This window comes from Balaenoptera ricei, chromosome 10, assembly GCF_028023285.1.
Source record: "Balaenoptera ricei isolate mBalRic1 chromosome 10, mBalRic1.hap2, whole genome shotgun sequence".
NCBI classification, from domain to species: Eukaryota; Metazoa; Chordata; class Mammalia; order Artiodactyla; family Balaenopteridae; genus Balaenoptera; species Balaenoptera ricei.
In genome coordinates this window covers 38264086-38286430 of record NC_082648.1, presented here as the reverse complement: position 1 = coordinate 38286430, position 22345 = coordinate 38264086, and the positions used below count along the sequence as shown (strand labels likewise).

The window sequence follows — 22345 nt, the reverse complement described above, 5'->3', positions numbered from 1 at the left end:
AGGTCTATTGAGATGATCCAGTCTGAGAAACACAAAGAAAAAGGAATGACAAAAAATGAACACAGCCTCAAGAGACGGGTGGGACACCATCAACAATACACATAATAGGAGTGCCAGAAGGAAGGAGGGAAAGAAAGGGGCGGAAAGAATATGTGAAGAAATAATGGCTGAAAAACTTCCCAAATTTGATGAAAACATTAATTTGTACATCCAAGAAGCTCAACAACCTCCAAGTAGTATAAACTTAGAGATATCCAAACATAGGCACATCAGACTCAGTGTGTCAAAAGACAAGAAGAGAGAATTTTGAGAGCAGAAAGAGAAAAGTGACTCAACATATACTAAGACTCCTCAGTAAGATAAGCAGTTGATTTCTAATCAGAAACCATGAAAGCCAGAAGGGAGTGGGATGATATCACCAAAGTGCTAAAGGAAAAGACTGTCAATCAAGAATTCTATATCCAGCAGAACTATTCTTCAAAAAATGAAGTCAGTTTAATTAGGTCCCATTTGTTTATTTTTGTTTTTATTTCCATTATTCTGGGAGACAGATCAAAAAAGATATTGCTGAGATTTATGTCAGAGAGTGTTCTGTCTATATTTTCCTCTAGGAGTTTTATAGTGTCTTGTCTCACATTTAGGTCTTTAATCTATTTTATTTTTGTGTATGGTGTTAAAGAATGATCTAATTTCATTTTTTTTTAACATGTAGCTGTCCAGTTTTCCCAGCACCATTTGTTGAAGAGACTGTCTTTCCACCATTATGTAGTCTTGCCTCCTTTTTCATAGATTAATTGACCACAGGTATGTGGGTTTATTTCTGGGCTTTCCATCCTGTTCCATTGATCTATATTTCTATGTTTGTGCCAGTACCATACTGGTTTGATGACTATAGCTTTGTAGTACAGTGTGAAGCCAGGGAGCCCGATTCCTCCAGCTCCGTTTTTCTTTCTCAAGATTGCCTTGGCTATTTGGGGTCTTTTGGGCATATATCCAGAGAAAAACATGGTCCAAAAGGATACATGCACCCCAGTGTTCATTGCAGCACTGTTTACGATAGCCAAGACATGGAAGCAACCTAAATGTCCATTGACAGAGGAATGGATGAAGAAGATGTGGGTGAATATACACAATGGAATATTACTGAGCCATTAAAAAGAATGAAATAATGCCATTCGCAGCAACATGGATGGACCTAGAGATTGTCATACTGAGTAAAGTAAGTCAGAGAAAGAGAAATGTCATATGATACCCCTTATATATGGAATCTAAAAAGAAATGATACAAATGAACTTATTTACAAAACAGAAACAGACTCACGGACCTAGAGAAGGAACTTATGGTTATCGGGGGGAAGGGATAGTTAGGGAGTTTGGGATCTATATATACACACTGCTATATTTAAAATGGATAACCAACAAGGACCTACTGTATAGCACATGGAACTCTGCTCAACGTTATGTGGCAGCCTGGACGGGAGGGGAGGTTGGGGGAGAATGGATACATGTATATGTATACGTATATGTATGTCTGAGTCACTTTGCCGTGCACCTGAAACTATCACAACATTATTAATTGGCTATACTCCAATATAAAATAAAAAGTTTAAAGAAAAATGAAGGAGAAATTATTTGAAAGATTTATATTTATATAATAGATTTTTATAATGAAGGAGAATTGTCTGAAAGATTCCACTGCTAGCAGACCTGCTCTACAAGAAATACTAAGGAGAGTCCTTCAGGCTTAAATGAAAGGACACTAGGCAGTAAGTCAAACTCAGCTGAAAAACTAAAGAGCAATGGTAGAGGTAACTACATAGGTTAAAAAAAAAAAGAAGAAGAAAATATAAATATATTTTTGCATGTAATTATTTTCTTCTATCTGATGTAAAAGATAACTGCATAAAACAATACTTATGAAACTGTGTTGATGGGCTTATAAATGCATAAAAATGTAATTTGTTTGACAATAATAGCACAAAGGGTGGGGGGAACAGACCGATACCAAAGCAGAGTTTTTATATACTACTGAAATTAAGTTGGGATTAATATGAACTAGATTGCTTTAAAACAAGATGTTAATTATAATCTCCAGGGCAACCACTTAAGAAAATACCAAAAAAAGAAAAAAAAAGGAAAAGAAACAACAAATTAAAATAGCATTAAAATGGTATACTAGAAAATATTTTATACAAAAAAGGTAGTAATGGAGGAATGAAAAAAAAGACATAAGACATATAGAAAACAAATAGAAAAATGGCAGATGTAATTCCAACCTTGTCAGAAATTACATTAATGTAAATGAATTAAATATTCCAATCAAAAGACAAAAGGCAGAAATAAATGGAATAGAGAATAGATAAGCAACAGAGAAAAATCAACAGTTGGTTCTTTGAAAAGATAAATAGATTGCCAAGTTTTTAGGTAGACTAGTCAAGAAAAGAAAGAGAGAAGATGCAAATTACTAAACTTAGAAATGAAAGGAGGAACATTACTGTTGACCTTACAGAAATAAAAAAGGAATATAACGGAATACTGTCAATAATTATATGCCAACAAATGGAATAATCTAGATGAAATAGATAAAGTCCTAGAAAAACATAAATGACTGAAGTTGACTCAAGAAGAAATAGAAAACCTGAATAGACCTACAGTGAGTTAAGAGACTGAATTAGTAATCAAAGAAATGCCTAAGCCCATGTGATGTGGCTTCACTGGTGAATTCTATCAGCCATTGAAAGAAAAACTGATGCCAATGCTTCATGAACTCTTCTAAAAATAAAGAGGTAGAAACATTTCCCAATTCATTCTATGAAACTAGTATTACACCAATACTGAAACCAGACAAAGGTATCACAAGAAAACTACAGACTACTATCTCTTATGAATATAAATGCAAAAATATTCAACAAAATATTAGCAAATTAAATCCAGTAAATCAAATCAAATCAAGTGGGATGTATCCAGGAATGCAAGGACCATTCAACAGTACAAAAATCAATTCATGTAATATGCCATATTAATAGAATAATGGATTAAAAACTAGGAATAGAAGAGAATGTCCTCAACTTGATAAAGAACATCTATGAGAAAACCACAGCAAAGATCATAGTTAATGGTGAAAGACTGAATACTTTCCTCCCAAGATCAACACTGTACTAGAGGTTCTAGTCAGGGCAACTAGACAAGGAAAATAAATTAAAAACCTCTAGATTAGGGCTTCCCTGGTGGCGCAGTGGTTGAGAATCTGCCTGCCAATGCAGGGGACGCGGGTTCGGGCCCTGGTCTGGGAAGATCCCACATGCCGCGGAGCAACTGGGCCCGTGAGCCACAGCTACTGAGCCTGCGCGTCTGGAGCCTGTGCTCCGCAACAAGAGAGGCCGCGATAGTGAGAGGCCCGCGCACCGCGATGAAGAGTGGCCCCCGCACCGCAATGAAGAGTGGCCCCCGCTTGCCACAACTAGAGAAAGCCCTCGCACAGAAACGAAGACCCAACAAAGCCATACATACATACATACATACATACATAAAAAGAATGTAAGCAGACAAGAATAGCATTAAAAAAATTTAAAAAAATAAAAAAATAAAAAAATAAACCTCTAGATTAGAAAGAAATAAGTAAAACCATTTCTATTCCAGATGATATGATATAGTATATTAAAATCCTAAGGAACCCTCCAAAAACTATTAGAATTAAGAAGCCAGTCCATCAAGGTTATAATACACAAATCAGTATATAAAAAGTAATTATATTTCTATACAAAATGAATGGTCTAAAAATAAAATGAAGGAAACAATTTCATTTACAATAGCATCAAAAATAATAAAATACTTAGAATAAATTTGAGAAAAGAAGTGTGAAACGTGTATACTGAAAACTACAAAATATTGATAGAAATTAAAGATGACCTAAATAAATGGAAAGCTATTCTGTGTTTATGGATCAGAAGCCTTAATATTGTTAAGACGGCAGTAGTCCTTAAAGTGACCTACAGATTCAAGGCAATTCTGGCTTTTTTGTAGAAATGAACAAGCTGATCCTAAAATTAATACGGAAATGCAAGGTACCCAGAATAATCAAAACAATCTTGAAAAACAAAGTTTCCAATTTCAAAACTTACTAAAAAGCTATAGCAATCAATATAGTGTGGTACTTGCATAAAGGACAGACATATAGATTGATAGAAATGAATTGACAGTCCATAACAAACTCTTATATTTATGGCCAAATATTTTTTGACAAGGGTGCCAAGATAGTCCAACGGGGAGAAAATAATCTTTACAAAATGGTGCTGGGGCACCTGAATATATACCTGGCAAGAAAGAAAGTTGAACCTTTACCTTATACCATTTACAAAAATGAACTCATAGACCTAAAACTATAAAACTTTTAGAAGATAAACACTGAGAAAGTCTTCATGACTTTGGATTGCAAACGCTTTCTAAGATATGACACCAAAAGCACAAACAACAAAAGTAAAAAATCAGGTAAACTGCACTTCATTAAAATTAAAAACTTTTGTGCTTCAAAGGACACCATCAAGAAAGTGAAAAGACAGTTCACAGAAGGGGAGAAAATATTTGCAATATAAATATTTGATAAGGGGCTTTTATCCAAAATACATGAAGAACACTTAAAACTAGACAATACAAATGACACAATTAAAATGGGCAAAGAATTTGAACAGATGTTTCTCCAAAGAAGATATACAAATGACAAAATAAGCACATGAAAAGACGCTCAACATCAGTGGGCATTAGGGAAATACAAATCAAAGCCATAATGATATACCACTTCATACCAACGAGGATGGCTTATAACCCAGCAATAACAAGTGTTGATGAGGATGTGGAGAAATCGGAATCCTCATACATAGCTACTGGGAGTGTAAAATGGTACAGTCACTTTTAAAAAAATACTTGGCAGTTCCTCAAAATGTTTTATCTACAGTTACCATACATCCCAGCAATTCCATTTTTTGATATGGTCTCAAGAGAATTGAAAACATATGTCCACACAAAAACTTGTACATGAATGATCACAGCAGAATTATTCACCATAGCTAAAAAGTGGAAACAACCCAAATGTCAACTGATGGATGGATAAACAATGTTGTGTATCCATATAATGGCATATCATTTGACCACAAAACGGAATGGGGTACTGGTCCATGCTATACCATGGATGCACCGTGAAAACATTATGCTAAGTGAAAGATGACAATCACAAAACACCACATGCTGCACATACTATATGGTTCCCTTTAGGAAATGTCCAGAATAGGCAAATACGTAGAGACAGAAAATAGATTAGTAGCTGCCAGGGGCTAAGGGAAAGGGAGGTTAGGGAGTGACTACTAAAAGGTACTAAAGGTTCCTTGTGGGGTGATGAAAATGTTCTAAAATTAGATAGCGGTGAGGGTTGTAAAACTCTGTGAATGTACTTAAAACCACTAATTGTACTCTTCCAAAGGGAGCATTTTATGGTATATGAATTATATCTCAATAAAGCTGTTATTTTAAAGTGTGCATAAGCTTTAAACAGGCCTTTTATAGAAGAGGAAATACCTACAGTATCCTCTGCCTATCCATAGATATTTTCAAAAGCACACAAAATAAATTATATTTTGAAGGGGTACAAGTACATGTGAAAAAGAATATACAGTGTATGTTAAGGAATGATAAAAATAAAATTTAGTATAGTTGTCATTTCCAAAGTAAGGGGATGCAATTGAGCAAAGCACTTCATGGGTAACAGGTATGTTCTTTTTCTTAAACTGGGTAATGAATCATTATTCCTTACATCTTGAATACATTTTCTATTCTTGTGACTCTACTCAGTATGTAATAAAATTAACTGCAAATACATATATTTTAAATATTTTAAAACTATATAAAAATTAATTAAATAAAGTCGCAATAGTTTTGAGCACAGGGAGTATATCCTCAAGACTCTATCCCCCCCTCCACACCCTTTTCTGTAAATTAATTTGTGTGAAAGAGTAGGAAATATGTGGTGTGCCTGTTATGGTGATTTTATAAAATAAATTACAATGAGAACCACCACCATGCAAGAACCATATAAAAATGCTACTTTTTCACTTTGAAAGTGTATTTTTGAGATACCTTTTTTTGGCTGGAACAATATGTGAAACAATGGAGAAGCCAAGAACAAATTTAGGCAAAAGAGATCAACATTCAGCCTTTGGCCCTAAACTCTTTTCCAGTGAAGAGAGGAGAGTACTTCAAAGACCATCTGCAGCTTTCTAGCTAAGAACCATAACGGGCACAAACACCCAGAATCCTCTGTTAAACAGAATGGATAATTGTGTCTATACATCAGAGCTGCCATGTAAGCTTCCTGCCTCCGGAGCCAGGCTCATATGCCCTGGGCTAGAAAAATTTGGTCATCGGTTTGTCACTGTTTCCCAGAAATTTTGATCTGGCTGTCACACCTGGATAGAGGCCAGATGAACAAGAGAAAATGCCTGGTTCCGTGCTGCATCCCTTCTGGAGGTTGAGATCACCAAAAGCAAAGGATTAATAATACATTTCAGAACAGTGATGGTGAAATTCAGTGTTCTGGCACCCATGTATTTCCCTCTAGACAGTGCAGCTGGTATTTTAATTTCAACATCAAGCACAAACTCATTCTTTACTACTTTTTCCCCCCACCCCCAACACTGTTAGGGCTTTTTTTTTTTTTTTTTTTAAAGTAAAACAAACAAAAGAAAGTATCATTTACTTGAGTTTTTAAACATGTATTCCTTAATATATGTTAAGAAGTCATTTCTAAAAACATAGAAACACCAGTTTTACCAGTTTTGCCATTGAAACCCTGAAGCAATCAGAGCTGCTCCTGGCCCACATCTGTGGGGCTGAGTGAGGCATTCCTCTGGGGGCCAGAAGTTCAAAGTCGATCCTCCCGCCAGACCTCATTTCTTTTTCAAACAAAATATTGTCTTAAAATACTGGCGTGTTTCCTAACGGTAATATTCCTGTCAGAGGCTGGGCTGCGTTATCTAAGAAAAATTTTCTTCCATTTCACTTAGTTATTATGCTCAGGACAAAAGGGTTATATCATCTAAAGCAGTTAAGTGTTCTGTGATGAGTCTTCTTTTACTAAAACAGTCTAAGTCCCTGAAAATAATTTTATGTCTAATCAACTTTTCAGCACGGTAACAAGGAATAGAGAGAGGTTACCTCCATGTACAGTTATTCTGATTAAAATATCCGTAGAGAAAGCAAGCCACTCCCACAACTGCTGCCAGGAGAAGCATCTGAGTGTAATAGCCCAGCCAGGCAAAATAGATTCCAATCTTCTCTCCATAGTATTTCCTGAAGAAAGACAGAAGTTATTTTCAGAAGAGACATACGATCACTCTGCAGCTTTATCCTAATATTAATTTCTGATTCTAAATAAAGGGGGCTTTAAAATTAAACCTCTGACTCAATTCCCATTTAAAAACATATCCTTTTTCATAGCAGGCCCCAAATTCTACTGTGAAACAAGAGGTATTTTACATATCATGGAAGTACTGATCACAGGGTAACCTGCTGAAGAGAAGTAAGTTAGAATACAGCAAAGGAGGGGAAAATGCTGAATATGGAGCAGATAGAGAATATTATCATCACTCTTTGTAAAGACTGGCAGATTTGATAAATTCCCCCATATTGTTCTTAACATGCATGAAACGAACACGAACAATTTGCTCAGTTACCTGTTTTTGCTTTATCTCGGGAACTTCCTTGGAGCAAATGTAATGTAAATCACAAATAATAAGAAAATGCTGATAATAATAACTAGGAGTGGAATGGCTCTCTGACCAAAATATTTATAAAACTCGTGAGAATGGGAGAGGGAAGGACGGATATGACTGAGGAATCTATTGTCCTGTACTCTTTGTATGTAGCACTTCTATTTTTCCTAAGTTTTAAAAACTCTTCAATGTTTTTAAATTAATCTGGGGTAAATGGAAGAGGCCAGGTGGGCAAGATAAGAAAGGAGGCAGGGCATGAAGCAGGGCCAGATCGCTCCTGAAAGGGAGACAAATACACACAGGCAGAGACAAAGGGTTTAGGGGTGAGGAGAAAGCAAAGAGACACTTGTTTAGGTGACTCTCGCAGATACTTTTCCTCAACTCACTTTTCACTTCTGGCTCAGTAGTGGTTGGTAAAACCTGTAGGTTTACTTAGCTCTGAGGCCTCTATGAGGCTTCTGGCTCAGTTTGGAGCTGGGCTGAGCTCTGTAGGCTTAGCCTAGCGGGGACTCAGCCCTGAGAAACAGCCTGGAGTCCTAGAAGACTTCACACAGGAACATCCCTGGGCTGGACCAGCACTCACAGGGCAGCTGTTGAGAAGAGCTCCCTGGTCATAGGCCTCGGTGTGGGTCACATCCATGGGGAGAAGGAAGGGCTGAGACCAATGTAGAATCAGGAGCCAGGAGGAACACAGTGTGTCCGTTCTCATGCGACTGGGGCTTTGTGGTCTGGCTCATGGATGACAGGTAAATGGCAGGCTCAGGATGGTGTTTGGGAGAGAAAACTCTGGCAGTGGGTTTGAGACGTCTTGGGCTCTTTGCTGTTAGGCTTTCTGAATATGTTCTTATCAATCATGTGCCCTGGAAATACCACATTTAAAACTGGAAAGAATGTTAGAAGTCGCCTGCTCTAACTGCCCAATAGTAAAAATATCCTGTTACATTTGGAGAGCTGGTCAGGCAGTCTTTGCTTGGATATTTACAGTGACAGGAGGTTCATTACTTCCGAAGGTACCCCCATCACACTGCAGGCAAGAAGGTCAGAAAGAATTTTTTAAATCTTAAACAGAAAGCCTGCCTCCTGGTTCTTGCTGAAAGGCTGGGGAAAATGAGGAGCCCTTCAAATGTGATATTCTCTGATTATTATCTCTCTCTGCCCCAAACATCCCAATTCTTAACACCAATTTCTAAAACTTCAGCTTTTATTTTTTTAATCAAAGTTACCTATACATTCATTAAAGAGTCAAACACTTCTACTGATAGAACACTGATTATAAAAAGCAGCAGTCCCCAACAACTTCTCCCACGTCCTGGCCAGAAGCAAGCACTTTCGGCTCTTACAGCTGATTCCTGGAATATTTACTTCCGTCTCTCTAAATAATATACCTGTAGTGCAGTTTATTGACTTTTCAGTTTTATGTATCACCTACTGATGCTCTGCTTTGGAAGATGAGGATTAAGCTCTCTTTCAATCCCCGTCTCATCTACACACCCACACCTCCACTCCTCCATCCTCTCGACATAGTTACAATATAATTTTGATTAGAGCAATATCCTTGCTTTATAAATATTAAGACTCTGTAAAGACTGTTCACAGCTGCATCAAGTCATCTGCTATGCTTATTTTCTCTCCTGCCCAATATTTTGTTTTCTCTGGAATTAATAATTGTCTTGGTGGTTCATTGCTTAGCTTTCTGTGTACTTATCAACAATTCAACCCCAGACTTTCCTTTAATGTGTAACTTTCTCACTACCTTCTAACACATGAGGTAGCCTATCAATTTCATGTCCTTGACTCAATCTCTTCAGAGCTCCTGCCACCTGGATTAATGATTTGCTAGTCCTGCCACAGAGCTGTCACCTGGGATCGCCCTGTCCCTCTCTCGGGTTGGGAATCCCCGTTCACTGAATTCACATCTTTCTCCTTCTTGGTGGAGTACCTCCTCCATTACTTCGCACATTTAAATTGTGAAAATTCCTCACACCTAATGAACAGTTTGGCCATACTGCATTTGGACCGTGAGTTAAAAAAAGCACCTTCCTCAGAAATATGAAATTATTGCTCTCTTTTCTGGTACGTTGCCGTGTTGTTGTTGAGAAATTCAACGCTATTATGAGTCTTGCTCCTTCACATGAAACCTGTTTTTCTTTCTGGAGGCTCATAGGATCTTCTGTCTGTCTGCAGTATTTGAGAGGTCACGTTGCAGTGGCTTGATGGCTCCAGTTCATTCTCCGGGCTGGGCTCTGAGTACTGTCTGTCCATCCAGAGACTCAGGGCACTCAGTTCTTCAATACAGTTCTACAGGTACTTGTCATGAAATATTTATCTGATTTCCTCCTTACATTTTCTCTGTCCTTATTTTTAGCATTCCTATTATTTGTTCATTGCACATCCTGGACTGATTTTTAAATTTTTATCTTTTCCCCCATTTTCCCGCTATTCCTTTATAGTTTTGCTCTATGTTCTGCACAATTACTTCAACTTCATTTTTTAACACTGCTGTTGGGGTTTTTTTCTGTTCTGTTCATTTTTAATTCCTAAGAGCTGCATTCTATTCTCAGAATAATCCTTTCTTTCTTTCTTTTTTAAAAAATAGAATCCTGTCCTTGTACTGTGGATACCACATCTTAGCACTCAGAGAGAGTGTTGAGGGAAACTTTGCTTTTTTTTTCCAGGGCAAAGTCTGTTTCCTCCAGGTTGTTCTTTCTGGTTTGTTTGGTTTGCTGTTTGGGAAAGAGTTCATTTTCCCTCTGCTAACCCCTGGGAACCAGCAATGAAGGTTTAACAGCCTGAGTGCTCAAGGGGTTACTAATTGGAAGCAACAAAGGGAACATGTGGACCAGGGACAGGGAATAGTTAAATGTATTTTAGCAAAAGATACTTAAAATCATGGGGAAATTGTTTTCTTTACAGAATCCCTGCTCCCAAACAAAAACCCATGAAGAATGATTAAAAAGCCATCAAACCTATCACCCTGCCATCACATGCTATAGGTTTAACATAAAACGAAGATAATGGAAGGGAACCCTCATATAAATATCAACTTCAAATATTGACATGTGTACAAACATCCTCTTTCAAAATTTTATTCTACAGGATAACTCGAGTTAATGAGAGAAAGTGCCTCTTCATAATTCTGATCCAGCTAATAAATGAAGGAAGAAATCAGAGTATGACCAAATGAAATACGCAACATTCATTAATGGCTGCTATCGTCAGGAGAGAGACAACTGGACACTATGTACCTTTTGACAGAAGTACAAAACTCACACAAGTATTCTTGCACAAAGTCGAACCTCAATCAGATCAAGCTTTTAGATGAGGATCAAATGACTTAACTAAAGCAAATACATAGGACAGAGAAACAAGTCTAACACCACAGGGGAGAATGAAATCAGCCAAATAGAGAATAGAGAATCTGCCCCTCAACAACTGCAAGGAAAACAAAAAGGAAATGGGAAAATTATAGATTAGAAGCCACTTGAGAGATATATTAGTTGCAACATCTGGACCTTGTTTGGATTCTGATTACAACCAAAAAACTGTTAAAAAAAACCATATTTTTGTGATAATCAGGAAAACGTGAATACTGATTATTTCATGACTTTTAAACAAAAGGAGTATTCTGGTTGTATTTAAGAGACCTTGTCATTTTACTAATGAAATGTTAAACTATTTGGAATTTTCTTCAAAATGACCCAGTAGGAGGTAGAGATAAACAAGAAATAACAGTGACTAGGAGTTTATAATGTTTGGAGCTGGGTGACAGACATAGTAGGCAGACTTGCTGTACTATTCTCTCTGCTTTTGTACACGTTTGAAATTTCCCTTAATAAAATGTAAAACAAAACGAAAATTCTTCAGTGTTTTAAAACTCTCACTTTTAAGGTGAAGAGGCTTTCCCCAAGTTCAGGTGGACGGGCACTGAGATTTCATAGAAAGAACAGGCCAGCGGGGGCTGCCTTGACCCTCCTCTTCTCCTCACCCTCCACATCCAACCCATGACCACGTCCTGTCAACCCGAATCCCCAAATGCTTCTACATCTGCTCCCACGATCTCTCATCTGGCTCATGCTACTGGCCTCCTACCGGCTCGCCCTGCTTCCTGCGCCCCCTGTAACCCATTCTCCACGCTATCTTTGCAAAATGTAAGCGAGATAAAATTACTCGAATGCTTAAAATATTACAACAGCTTCTCACTGCACTTGTCTACACTCCTCTCCATGCTCCTGATACCCTTCTAACCTTGCGTCTCATCTTTCTCTTTCTCCTTAGCACTGGTTTTCACAATTTCCTCAAACTTGCCAAGTGTTTTTGTGCCTCGGGGCCACTGTACCAGCTGCCTCTCTTCCTAGAATGACTTTTTCCAGATCCTCAAAGTACGGGCTCCTTTTCACTAGACAAATCTCAGCTCACATGCCACCTACTCAAAGATAACTTTCTAGACTCACTTCACGCCACCCCTCCCCATCTTATCACTGTGCTATTTTCTTCATTTCAATCAGAAATTTTGTTCACTTATTTGCTTATTTTTGTTTGTTTAGTTGTTCTTGATCTCTCTCTCTCTCCAGTAGCCTTGCCCAAACAACATAAGCTTCTGGAAAGTAGCCGACATTGGTGCTTTCAGAACACAAATGCTGAACTAGACATCATATTCATATGCCGACGGAAATGGTACCTAACAGCAGATACAGGAAAGCAGTGAAAATTGGTATCTCTTATCATACAATTTCAGCTAAATCTAATATTTACTCCTGTTTAATGAAGAATTTGGTGGGTATTTGGTCCCAGTTCCTTGGAGGTAACCTCAAATGCCTTGGAATTTCCCAAGATAGGAATGACTTTGTTATTCATGGTGGACCCTAGATGGTTTGTGCTAATGAGATGACTCAGGATGGAGACTGGCCATGCCAGAAAGACCAACCATGTGATTGGAGCCATGTGATATTGCAGGACCAACAGGAGAAGAAGGGGCTGGAGATTGAGCCATGTGGGCAATGACTCGATCAATCATGCCTAGGTAATGAAGCCTCAATAAAAACTCTGGGCAATGAAGCTCAGGGCTGCAGGTGAATTCCACTGGTTAGCAGTACTCTTGGAGGACTGTCACATTTAGAAGCCACGAGGGGAATCCTGAGCCCTTCTCCTTGGAGTGCTTGCTACAACTCACCTGATAAGATCCAAGGGCTGCTTTTTGTATATGCTTCGAGGATGAGCCCATTCCCTGTACAGAAGGTAGCGTTCATTGGGGCAGCTGAGGTCCTCTGACGGACTGCTGAAGTTGCACTGGGAAGCAGAAGCAAACAAATGAGCATCACAATCACCATGTGTTCATGTGTTCTGTTGATTAAATGTGGTACTAACACTTCACAGTCATTTGTAAATAAGGGGTCCTTATTTGCTGGAAGAGATGAAAATACCATGTAATTTTTAGTAATTCTCAACCGGGGGTAATACTAACCCCGGGAGGACCATTTGCCAATGTGGGTGGAAAGGAATGCTTGGCTGTTAGAATCCTGGGGACCACCACCAGTACTTGGTGAGAGCCCTGAAGATGCTTAATGTCCTGTAAATGGGCCAGTCCTAAACAGTGAAAAACTGGGCTGCTTAAGGGCCCAAACTGCTACAGTGGAGGAACACCTGAGAATCCAGCCCCTCCTTGGACACCTGGGGAAACCAGGGCCTTGGCTGGTTAGTGGCAGGGTCAATTCTAAAACCCAGGTTTTTTGCCCCACAATTCAGTAGTTATTCTGTGACCACACATAAAATATAAACAACAAAAAAGGCTGACATGATGTTATACATTTAGCTTGTTCAAGAAACCAAACTTCCTGCTTCTGCTTAAATTCAACCTGACTCACTTTCCTTCCACCTGTACTAGAACCAGAAACACCTGCTCCGCCACTTTCTCGTTGGATGACCTCGTGAGAGTCATTTAGCCTCTCCGTTCATCAATTTCCTCATCAATAAAATGGGGATCATAATAGCAGCTACCTCATAGAGCTGTTAAGAGGATCAATTAATCCATGTCAATGTTACAATACTCCCTGGCATATAATAAGTACTATGTATCTGTCAGCTATTTTCATAATTATTGACAGATGTTATTATCAACCAGAAAAGTATTAGTATTAAAGCCTTAACATGGGTCCTGACCTCCTCTTACTTCCTTTCCAAATACCACACAAGATCATTCCTTAGCCTGGACATGGGACTAGTGCAGTTAAAAGGCTTTAGGGGAAAAGAACTGGGGTAGATGTCAACTGAATATTATAGAACCTTGGCATCCCATATTAATAATCATGATGGCTATTTCCAAGTGTCCCCAAAGTTCATGTCATGCTCTCATTGCTGATTTTGCTGGGGCACAAATATAAAGCACGTGGCCTGTAGGGCTGGACTGCTGTGTTGGGTCTCTTAGCCAGGAAGCTCAGCTTCTGCTTCTCCACTCAGCTCCCTGTTCTCTATTTATGCATGTGTATGAAGAAGCTATTTATTGTCCTAGTTTTATTATCTTATACAGTACATTTCAATATTGTCTTTATCTACAAATACATGTATTACACAGTAGCAATTATCAGTCTCAGTCTTTGCTTTCTTTGGTCTTAGAGATTCAGATAAATTGACAGCTAATATAACAGAGTAACAGTGCAATATAATATAGTATTTTATTTCAATGACAGAATTTATTTTAAAAGCTTAGATATAATATCCTTGCATTTATGGAATCATTAAGGGTCTAAAGCAGTCACATTTTAAAAATTTCATGTCATGAGTGATGTTACCAGCTAGAGAAGTGCTCCTGAATTTGAGGAGTTGCTGTCATCTCAGTACACAGTCCTTAAAAAATGTCAACGCTCTGCTGTATCGCCATCGTGACAAGAACCCCTGACAAGACGCCTGTTTAAAAGCCCTGTGATATTCCAGGGCACAGTTTGAAAATGGTATTTCAGAGGGGAAGAAGCCTGTATTACAGAAAATGATAAATGAAATGGTCTAACATGTATTTTTCTTACAAAGAACTAATACTTTTCTGGTTGATGATAATAATAGTAATTATGAAAATAGCTGACAGATATATAGTACTTATTATATGCCAGGAAGTGTTCTAACATTGACGTGGATTCATTGATCCTCATAACCAGGGGTATCCAACCCCTGAGCCACGGACTGGCATCAGTCTATGGCCTGTTAGGAACCTGGCCACACAGCAGGAGGTGAGTGGCCAGCGAGCGAGGGAAGCTTCACCTGTATTTACAGCTGGTCGCCATCGCTCGCATTACCGCCTCCTGTCAGATCAGCGGCGGCATTAGATTCTCACAGGAGTGCAAACCCAACCGTGAACTGCGCATGCGAGGGATCTAGGTTGCACGCTCCTTATGAGAATCTGATGCCTGATGATCTGAGGTGGAGCTGAGGCAGTGATGCTAGCGCTGGGGAGCGGCTGCAAATACAGATTCTCATTAGCAGAGAGGTTTGACTGCACAGAGACCATAATAAATCAATTGCTTGCAGACTCATATCAATCAAAACCCTACCAGTGAGTGGCCAAGTGAAAACAAGCTCAGGGCTCCCACTGATTCTGCATTATGGTGAGTTGTATAATTATTTTATTATGTATTACAATGTAATAATAATAGAAATAAAGTGCACAATAAATGCAATGTGCTTGAATCATCCCTAAACCATCCCCATCCCCCCATGCGTGTAAATATTGTCTTCCATGAAACCGGTCCCTGGTGCCAAAAAGGTTGGGGACCACTACTCATAACAACTCTATGAGGTAGGTACCATTATTACCCCCATTTTATTGTTGAGGAAATTGACGAACAGACAGGCTAAATGACTTTCACAAGATCATCCAGCTAGAACGTGGCACAGCAGGTAGTTCAGCCTGAGTGTATGCTCTTGACTGCTAATCTACACACTCCACACATTAACTATGGGTAAGCTACTGTTCATTCCTTTGTTCATTCATTCATTCATTGACTCATTCATTCACTCATTTAAACTGAGGGGCTTCCCTGTGCCTGGGATTCAGCATTAAACAATACAACATGGTTCCTGCCCTAAATGAGCTTGTAGTCTTGCAATACATTGTTTTCATTTTACCAAGGAAGAAACAAGGTCAAGAAGTTAGCCCTTCCCTACTAACACTGGAGTACACATTAGATATTTTATTTCATTTTTGCTGTTTGACTTACATCATGGAGAGGGAAAGCTGCCTTGTAGATCCCAGAGCTTACGAGTTTGTTAATCCCAAACTTTTTAACGTTGTCCCTTACTTGATACTTGATCCGAGAAAGAATGAAGTAAACCTGAAAAGATTCCAAAATATAGTGTGTGTTTTACACAGTGTAACTAACCAATCATTGTTTACTATCTTAACAGGAATCTGTAGGCATATTTTCTTTCTTTCTTTTTTTTGGGGCAGCTTTTAAAAACCAAACCAAACCAGCCAAACTAAACCACTAATCATCCAACAGCAGGTTCTAAATCACCCAAAGACAGCAGCTAAATTGGGTTTAGACTTACAATGCGGCTTCTGGTGGCTGGATTGAAGAACGTATCTCTGTCTTGAATGTAAAAGTCATTCATGCGGTTCTTCTCAAATGGGGCAGTGAAAAACTCTTGCTCTGGCTTGATGATACTTTCATCCACTTGGAGGACTTTGGTAAACCAATTGAAATTATCGAAGGCTGAGGACCGGGTTTTAAGATCATTGGGTTTCAGAGGCAATTTGATGTGCATTATCTCAGCATATGTACATAGCACTTCCCATGGGGCATGTACTTTTACAAATACAAGCTTGTCATCCAAAATCTATATTGGAAGAATGAAAACACAAACCAGAAAACCAAAGCAACTATTTTCACAGTTTTAAAACACAGATTTTTTTTTTATGTTGCATAGTTCTTTCATAAAATTACCAATATTTTAGATGAAAAAAAGCAAACGTGTTAATTTTTAGTCCAAATTAGTAACTAAACATAAAAGCACTAGACTAGTCACTGCGGTGTTACTGTAATAACAATTTTTTAAATTTCTTAAACCTAGAAGAAGACTGTTTAATTTATTATATATCTGTTCAATGTCATGTTACATGGCCATTAAAAAGAATTTAAAAGAATTATATTTATTGATATAGAAATGCATTTACTATATAATAAAGGGAAAAAAGCAAATTTAAAAATTGTGAAATAATAGTTTTCCTTTCTGGAAGGGAAAAAAATGTATACATCTGAGCAAAAAAATGTTTAAAAGAACTGTAAGATTATTTATGGATAATTAAGGTACAGATTCCACTATTCCTACATTTTCTATTTTTTATTTTTTGGTAAACTATTGTTTGTATAATGAAAAAAATCTTCAAAAAGGTTCTTGAATAAATACATTTATATGGATTTATTATTACATTCTTTGGCTATTAAAAAAGATCTGCTGGCTTTTATGAGAAACAAATGTATATTCTATAATGCAGATTTTGATCGACTCCCTTCCCAGCTTACAGCTAAGGTATGGCTGGGGTTACACGTTTCGAATGCCATCACAGCATCCCGAGTGACATGGGGGCTCCCAGCAGCAATGGGCAGCCAGCGGCTGGGAAGGGTCTGACACTTACCGATCTGGTTGCTTCTAGCTGCAGGCCGTCACAGATGAGGTTAGATTCATATGCTCGTCTTTTCCTCTGTCAAAAGAAATTGGAAATTACGTTAGGCCTTCAGTTTTACCAAGGGAACAAAAAGTTGTTTGTTTGTTTTTTTAATAAAAAAATAAACAACAAACCAATTTGAACCCGATGAAGAGACACATTTGCTCAAAAGAGCACAGAAGCAATGAAAGTGCTCTGGCTATTGGTGACTTGTGGGTTTGGATTCCTCAGATGTAATGCTGTGGAGAATAACTGGATTCTCTTGGCACTCTGGAAGACCCTTGGTTGTCCCTGTGAGTTTATGGCCATTTGAGGTGCATAAAAGTCTCTGGCTTTGGCACAATTCCAAGGACCTTTTTTGGCTAATGAGAGGTTTTGCACACAAATAGAGTTTTTGGAGTCTCATTCACTGATGTCATTTACCAGAGTTATGGTCCAGATCTGAGAGTTTACATTATTAAAATTTTGTTTCTATACCAGACATTCAAATAGTTCAGTTTTGGATGTGTATATTTCATCTTTGCATGCCTTGACCAAATTCAATTTAAAAAACACAGACAATTTTGGCAAAATGCAAATAAATTTTTCTCTCTGCAAGAATGAAATGTTTGTGAAGCTATAAAAAACACCTAAATCTACAAAACTAGTTAATTGATAATATATCTGTCCATATTACATGACCATTTAAAAAGATACAGGATACACCTTATTTATTGATATTAGGTTCTATCTGGCTAGGCTTTTGCTAAGCTGTGTCCTAACTTGTAAGGGAAGCATGTAAAGGTAGAGACTCATTTGACCTTTGAAGAGAATACTTTTGATGATGAAGGAGTTATGCTGCTTTATGAAAAGAAGAAAATGAGTGGACATAGGGGTTAACCACACAGGGTCTGAAACCAGCCTGCCTGGGTTCAAATCTGATGCCATTACCTATTAGTTCTTTGACCCTTGGCAGGAAACATGAACTCCCTGGCCTCATTTTCCTCATCTGCAGAATGGAGAACACTTCACTGGCTTCATTCTGAGATTCTCATGAGGATTATATGATTTAAACCACATAAACTAGAATTTCCATCTTTAATAATCACAAGAGGTGAATTGGACCAATTCTCCCACTGAAGACAACTGAAAAAGCTGCATTAATTTCAGTTTTTAACTTCAGCATTTAACAAGATAGAGAGGAATTACTGGGTCAATGCCTAGGTAATCCAGTGGGTCAGACAGTCAGGGCACTCTGCCCAGGGAGCAACACTTAAGATTTGCCAGCTGTGAATGGGCAGAGGGGGTGCTGGGCTGCTGTGCTACAGACAGTGCCTAGAACATGAAAAGCACCTAATAAATGTAAAGTGGGTGCTGTATGTAAAAGGTCAAAGGTGAAAAAAATACACCTAGCATTTGACTAAATGTGACTCCCAGTGGAATCCCTAACCTATTTTGTGGAAGTATTAGAAACAGAATATTGCTTTATTTTCATATATTGAGTGAATGGTTATATAGTACTTACTGTGCCAGACACTGTTCTAAGAGCTTTACAAATATAACACACTTAATTATTTGTTACAACTTGAGCATAGAATAGTCACTTAGAGGAAAACCAGCAAGTGCTATAAGTGAACACGCCAAACTTGCCTAGAAAAGCCCAGTGAGATGAGAGCCAGGGTGGTTGGAGGTGCCGCTTTCCCATTCTGTTCCCAGCAGGTGGCCATCCACTCTGCCAGTCTCCCATCCCCCATCTCTGCAATCCACCCTGCTATGTTTCTCAGCCCTCTCCACCCCACATCCACCATATCCCCAACGTCAGCTGGGAAGCCGGTTCAGACCCGCCCTGCTTTGTACCCAAGCAGTATTTCTTCACCTTAGACCCGATCCTTATATTGTGATTCCTGCATATGCCAGCCCGGTCCTTGTTCCTGCTGGCTTCTTTCTTTACTACTGTGTGAACGCTTTTCTGATCCTTCAAACAACGCTTGACAAAGTGCTTGGCACGAGTACATGCCCAATATGTGTTTGCTGAAAGAATATACTCAACAAACACGTATTAATTTGTTCTACAAACATTTCCTGAGAGTATCCTTCAAAGTGCTGAAGATTCAAAGGAGAATTTGAAATAGTCTGCTGTAGAGGAACTACAGAGAAACTCAGCATCCAGTGACCTAGAATCTTCCCCAGTACAGAAGGACTGGAACATTCACTCATGGGTCTACGGCACTGTAATGGACATCTGTCATTCTTTTTGGCCACTCAACATTTTAACTCCCACCAGAGCCCACGTCCCCTAACAGCAGATAAAAACAGAAACACTCCCGTTCCTTGTCTCCCATGAAGTTCAGCTACTGGCACATGAGCTAGGCGCTATTCATCAGACCACCCACTCCAGACTCTGAGTCAGAAGCTAGAGATGCAAAGAAGTCAGGCCACGCAGAACCCGTTCTGGGGTGGCTGGGAGAGCGGATACCTGTTCCAGAGACAGCAGTGACAGAGGTTTTGGCAGGAGCTTTTGGGGAACACTGCTGGTCGGTGGCGCCAGAAGCAGCTCTGGGCCCCGGGGAGCAACCACGCTTTGTCCCAGACCAGCTGTGTAGTGGGATTTGGGGCATTGCCTCTGGCAGTCTCGTCTCCAGGCTTGTTTGTCCAAGCCTTCCAATGAACCTGTGAGCCCCCTAACTTTCTTCTGATAAACTCTTTGTCTGCTTAAATTAGAGCTCATTTCTGTTGCCAGTAAGAATCCTAAAGGAGTAACCACGAACTAGGGAAAACTTGTTAGCCTAAAACCGAAATCACTGTGCAGTGGAGGGAGGGGTGTTCTGTGTAGACCGGACACTCTGACTTCCTCTCTTTCCAGGGAGATGACTCAGCCTGAGGCTCTACCAGGGGCAACCCAGATCATCTCACTAGCAGGTCATAAGCAGAATCCAAATGTCCTCTGTATCCTCTAGGAGTCAGGAATAATTTCAGTTAGGACATGAAGGCTCAGACCCAAGGATTTTAGCTCTTATGAACAAATGTCCTTCTAGTTAGAAGACTAGGAGAATCATTCCAAAGAGGGGCTTCTCCTGTGGTTTAATGGGTGTGTGAACAATGAAGTGCTGGTAGGAGAAACCACATAACTGTGTTAACTGGCTTTATTAGAATTCCATGGTTCCCATCACAGGCCGCCATGAGGCACAGCTGTCTCCTTCTTGCCCCCCTCCTCCACTGGGGAGCGGTTCCAAACTTTGAAGGTGCTCCTCGCATTCCACACCTCACTCCCAGACTCCGCAAGTGCCGTCACCTCCTTCCTCAGACAAATGCAGCTGCTCACGCAAAGTCCTGCACATGCCTTTCTCTCTACCTCTCACAGGTGGACACCATCTCTCTTCCAGTGTCAGGAGATTACTCCCTTTTCCTATCTTTCCTGAGCTTGCTTTGGCAATATCTTTTCTTCTCTTCAGTCCTTTATCTTCATTGCTCTTAGCCAACAAACACCTTAAATGTTTCCCATCTCTAAGAATATGAAATCCTGCCTCAGTCCTGGCTGCTCTTCAGTTACCATGGCCACCCCTAGAGATGCTTGTCTTTTAATCTTGATATCCTTAGCACTTAGAACAGGCCTAAAGTAGAATAAACAGGCAATAAATGTCTGGTGAAAGAATGAATAAGTTGAGTGGATGGTGGGTGGATGGTTGCCTGTTATGTGGGGATTGACTGAGGAATATAAATCACTGCAGTGTAGCAACTGGGCTCCTCTTCCTTGAGGGGCCCCCCACCCCCAAGTGCTCCATGAACTTTTACTTACGGGCATTATAGGACATGACAGAGAAGGACAGATACAGTTTAATTCTGGAGTGTGCTAGCACCAGATAGCTCTGGGGCATCCAGAACAGGAAGAGGCTTCCTGACCCCTAGGAATCTGAATTATGAGATGACAAAAGGGGGCCAGTTCAGAGAACCTGGAAGGAACCGGCCTCATGAGAGGTCAGTTCTGTCATCACACATACCAAACACAGACTACTCCTGTCTCGGTTGTATCAGCTGCATCAACCATGACCGTGACAAGCCACATAGTGCGAGTTAGACATAGTTCCTCCTCTGTGGGATTTCTAGTTGAGGTCATGACTCCTTATCACCTTCATAGGACTCTATCCTCTTGATTTTAGTCTACCAATTGCCCCTTAGCTCTTGTAGTATTGGTCTTCCTTTTACTCCTGGGCATAATGGTTAAGATTCCGAGCAAAAATTCAAATCCTGGTTCTGCCATTTGCTAGCTCTGTGATGTTGGGCAAATAAACTCTGCAAGTATCAGTGGCTTCATCTCAAAGGTGGTAAAGGAAATAGCTTCATCTTGAGGGTTTTTTTTTTTTTTAAGGATTAAATGTGATCATGGGTATAAAGTCCTCAGCATGAGGCTTGACACACAAGCTCTGTAGACATGTCAGCCATCATTACCTTCTTTCTCTGCTTTCAAATATGCTCAACCTCCTTTATTCCTTAAAAAAAAAAAAAAAAAATCCTCTCTACCTTGTAAGCCTTAGAGGCTCACCTCTTTTATTTAATATCAAAAATCAGAACAAAAATAAGCAACCCCAATCACTTGGCTTCCACAATGTGCACCCAGTGTCATCTTAATCCCTCTAATGGGATACCAATGACACCATTTTACCAGAACTCCAGGAAATGGATCTTAAATATGAGTCATTTAGCCCTCCCTCTTCTTGACTCTTCATACCACTACATTGTCTTGGTCCTCAGACTACTTTCTTTGATATCTGATGGATGTATATCCTTTTCATTCTCTGAAGAAAGAATTAATATTGTTAAAATGGTCATACTACTCAAAGCAACCTACGGACTTAAGGCAATCCCTTTCAAAATACCCATGACATTTTTCACAGAACTAGAACAAATAATCCTGAAATTTATATGGAACCACAAAAGACCCAGAATTTCCAAAGCAA

General features: G+C 39.3%; 1 protein-coding gene across 3 annotated transcripts in view; it reads right to left on the bottom strand.

Moving 5' to 3' along the window:
* Positions 1-22345, bottom strand: part of ANO6 (anoctamin 6) — a 219584-nt gene that overhangs the window by 57637 nt on the left and 139602 nt on the right. For all 3 annotated transcript variants that reach the window (XM_059935720.1, XM_059935718.1, XM_059935719.1), the window contains 5 exons: positions 17382-17447; positions 16295-16582; positions 15964-16077; positions 12930-13045; positions 7203-7337 (listed from right to left, as the gene is read on the bottom strand). In XM_059935720.1, coding sequence (XP_059791703.1) covers positions 7203-7337; positions 12930-13045; positions 15964-16077; positions 16295-16582; positions 17382-17447 — 719 coding nt within the window. The remainder of the gene's footprint in view (positions 1-7202; positions 7338-12929; positions 13046-15963; positions 16078-16294; positions 16583-17381; positions 17448-22345) is intronic.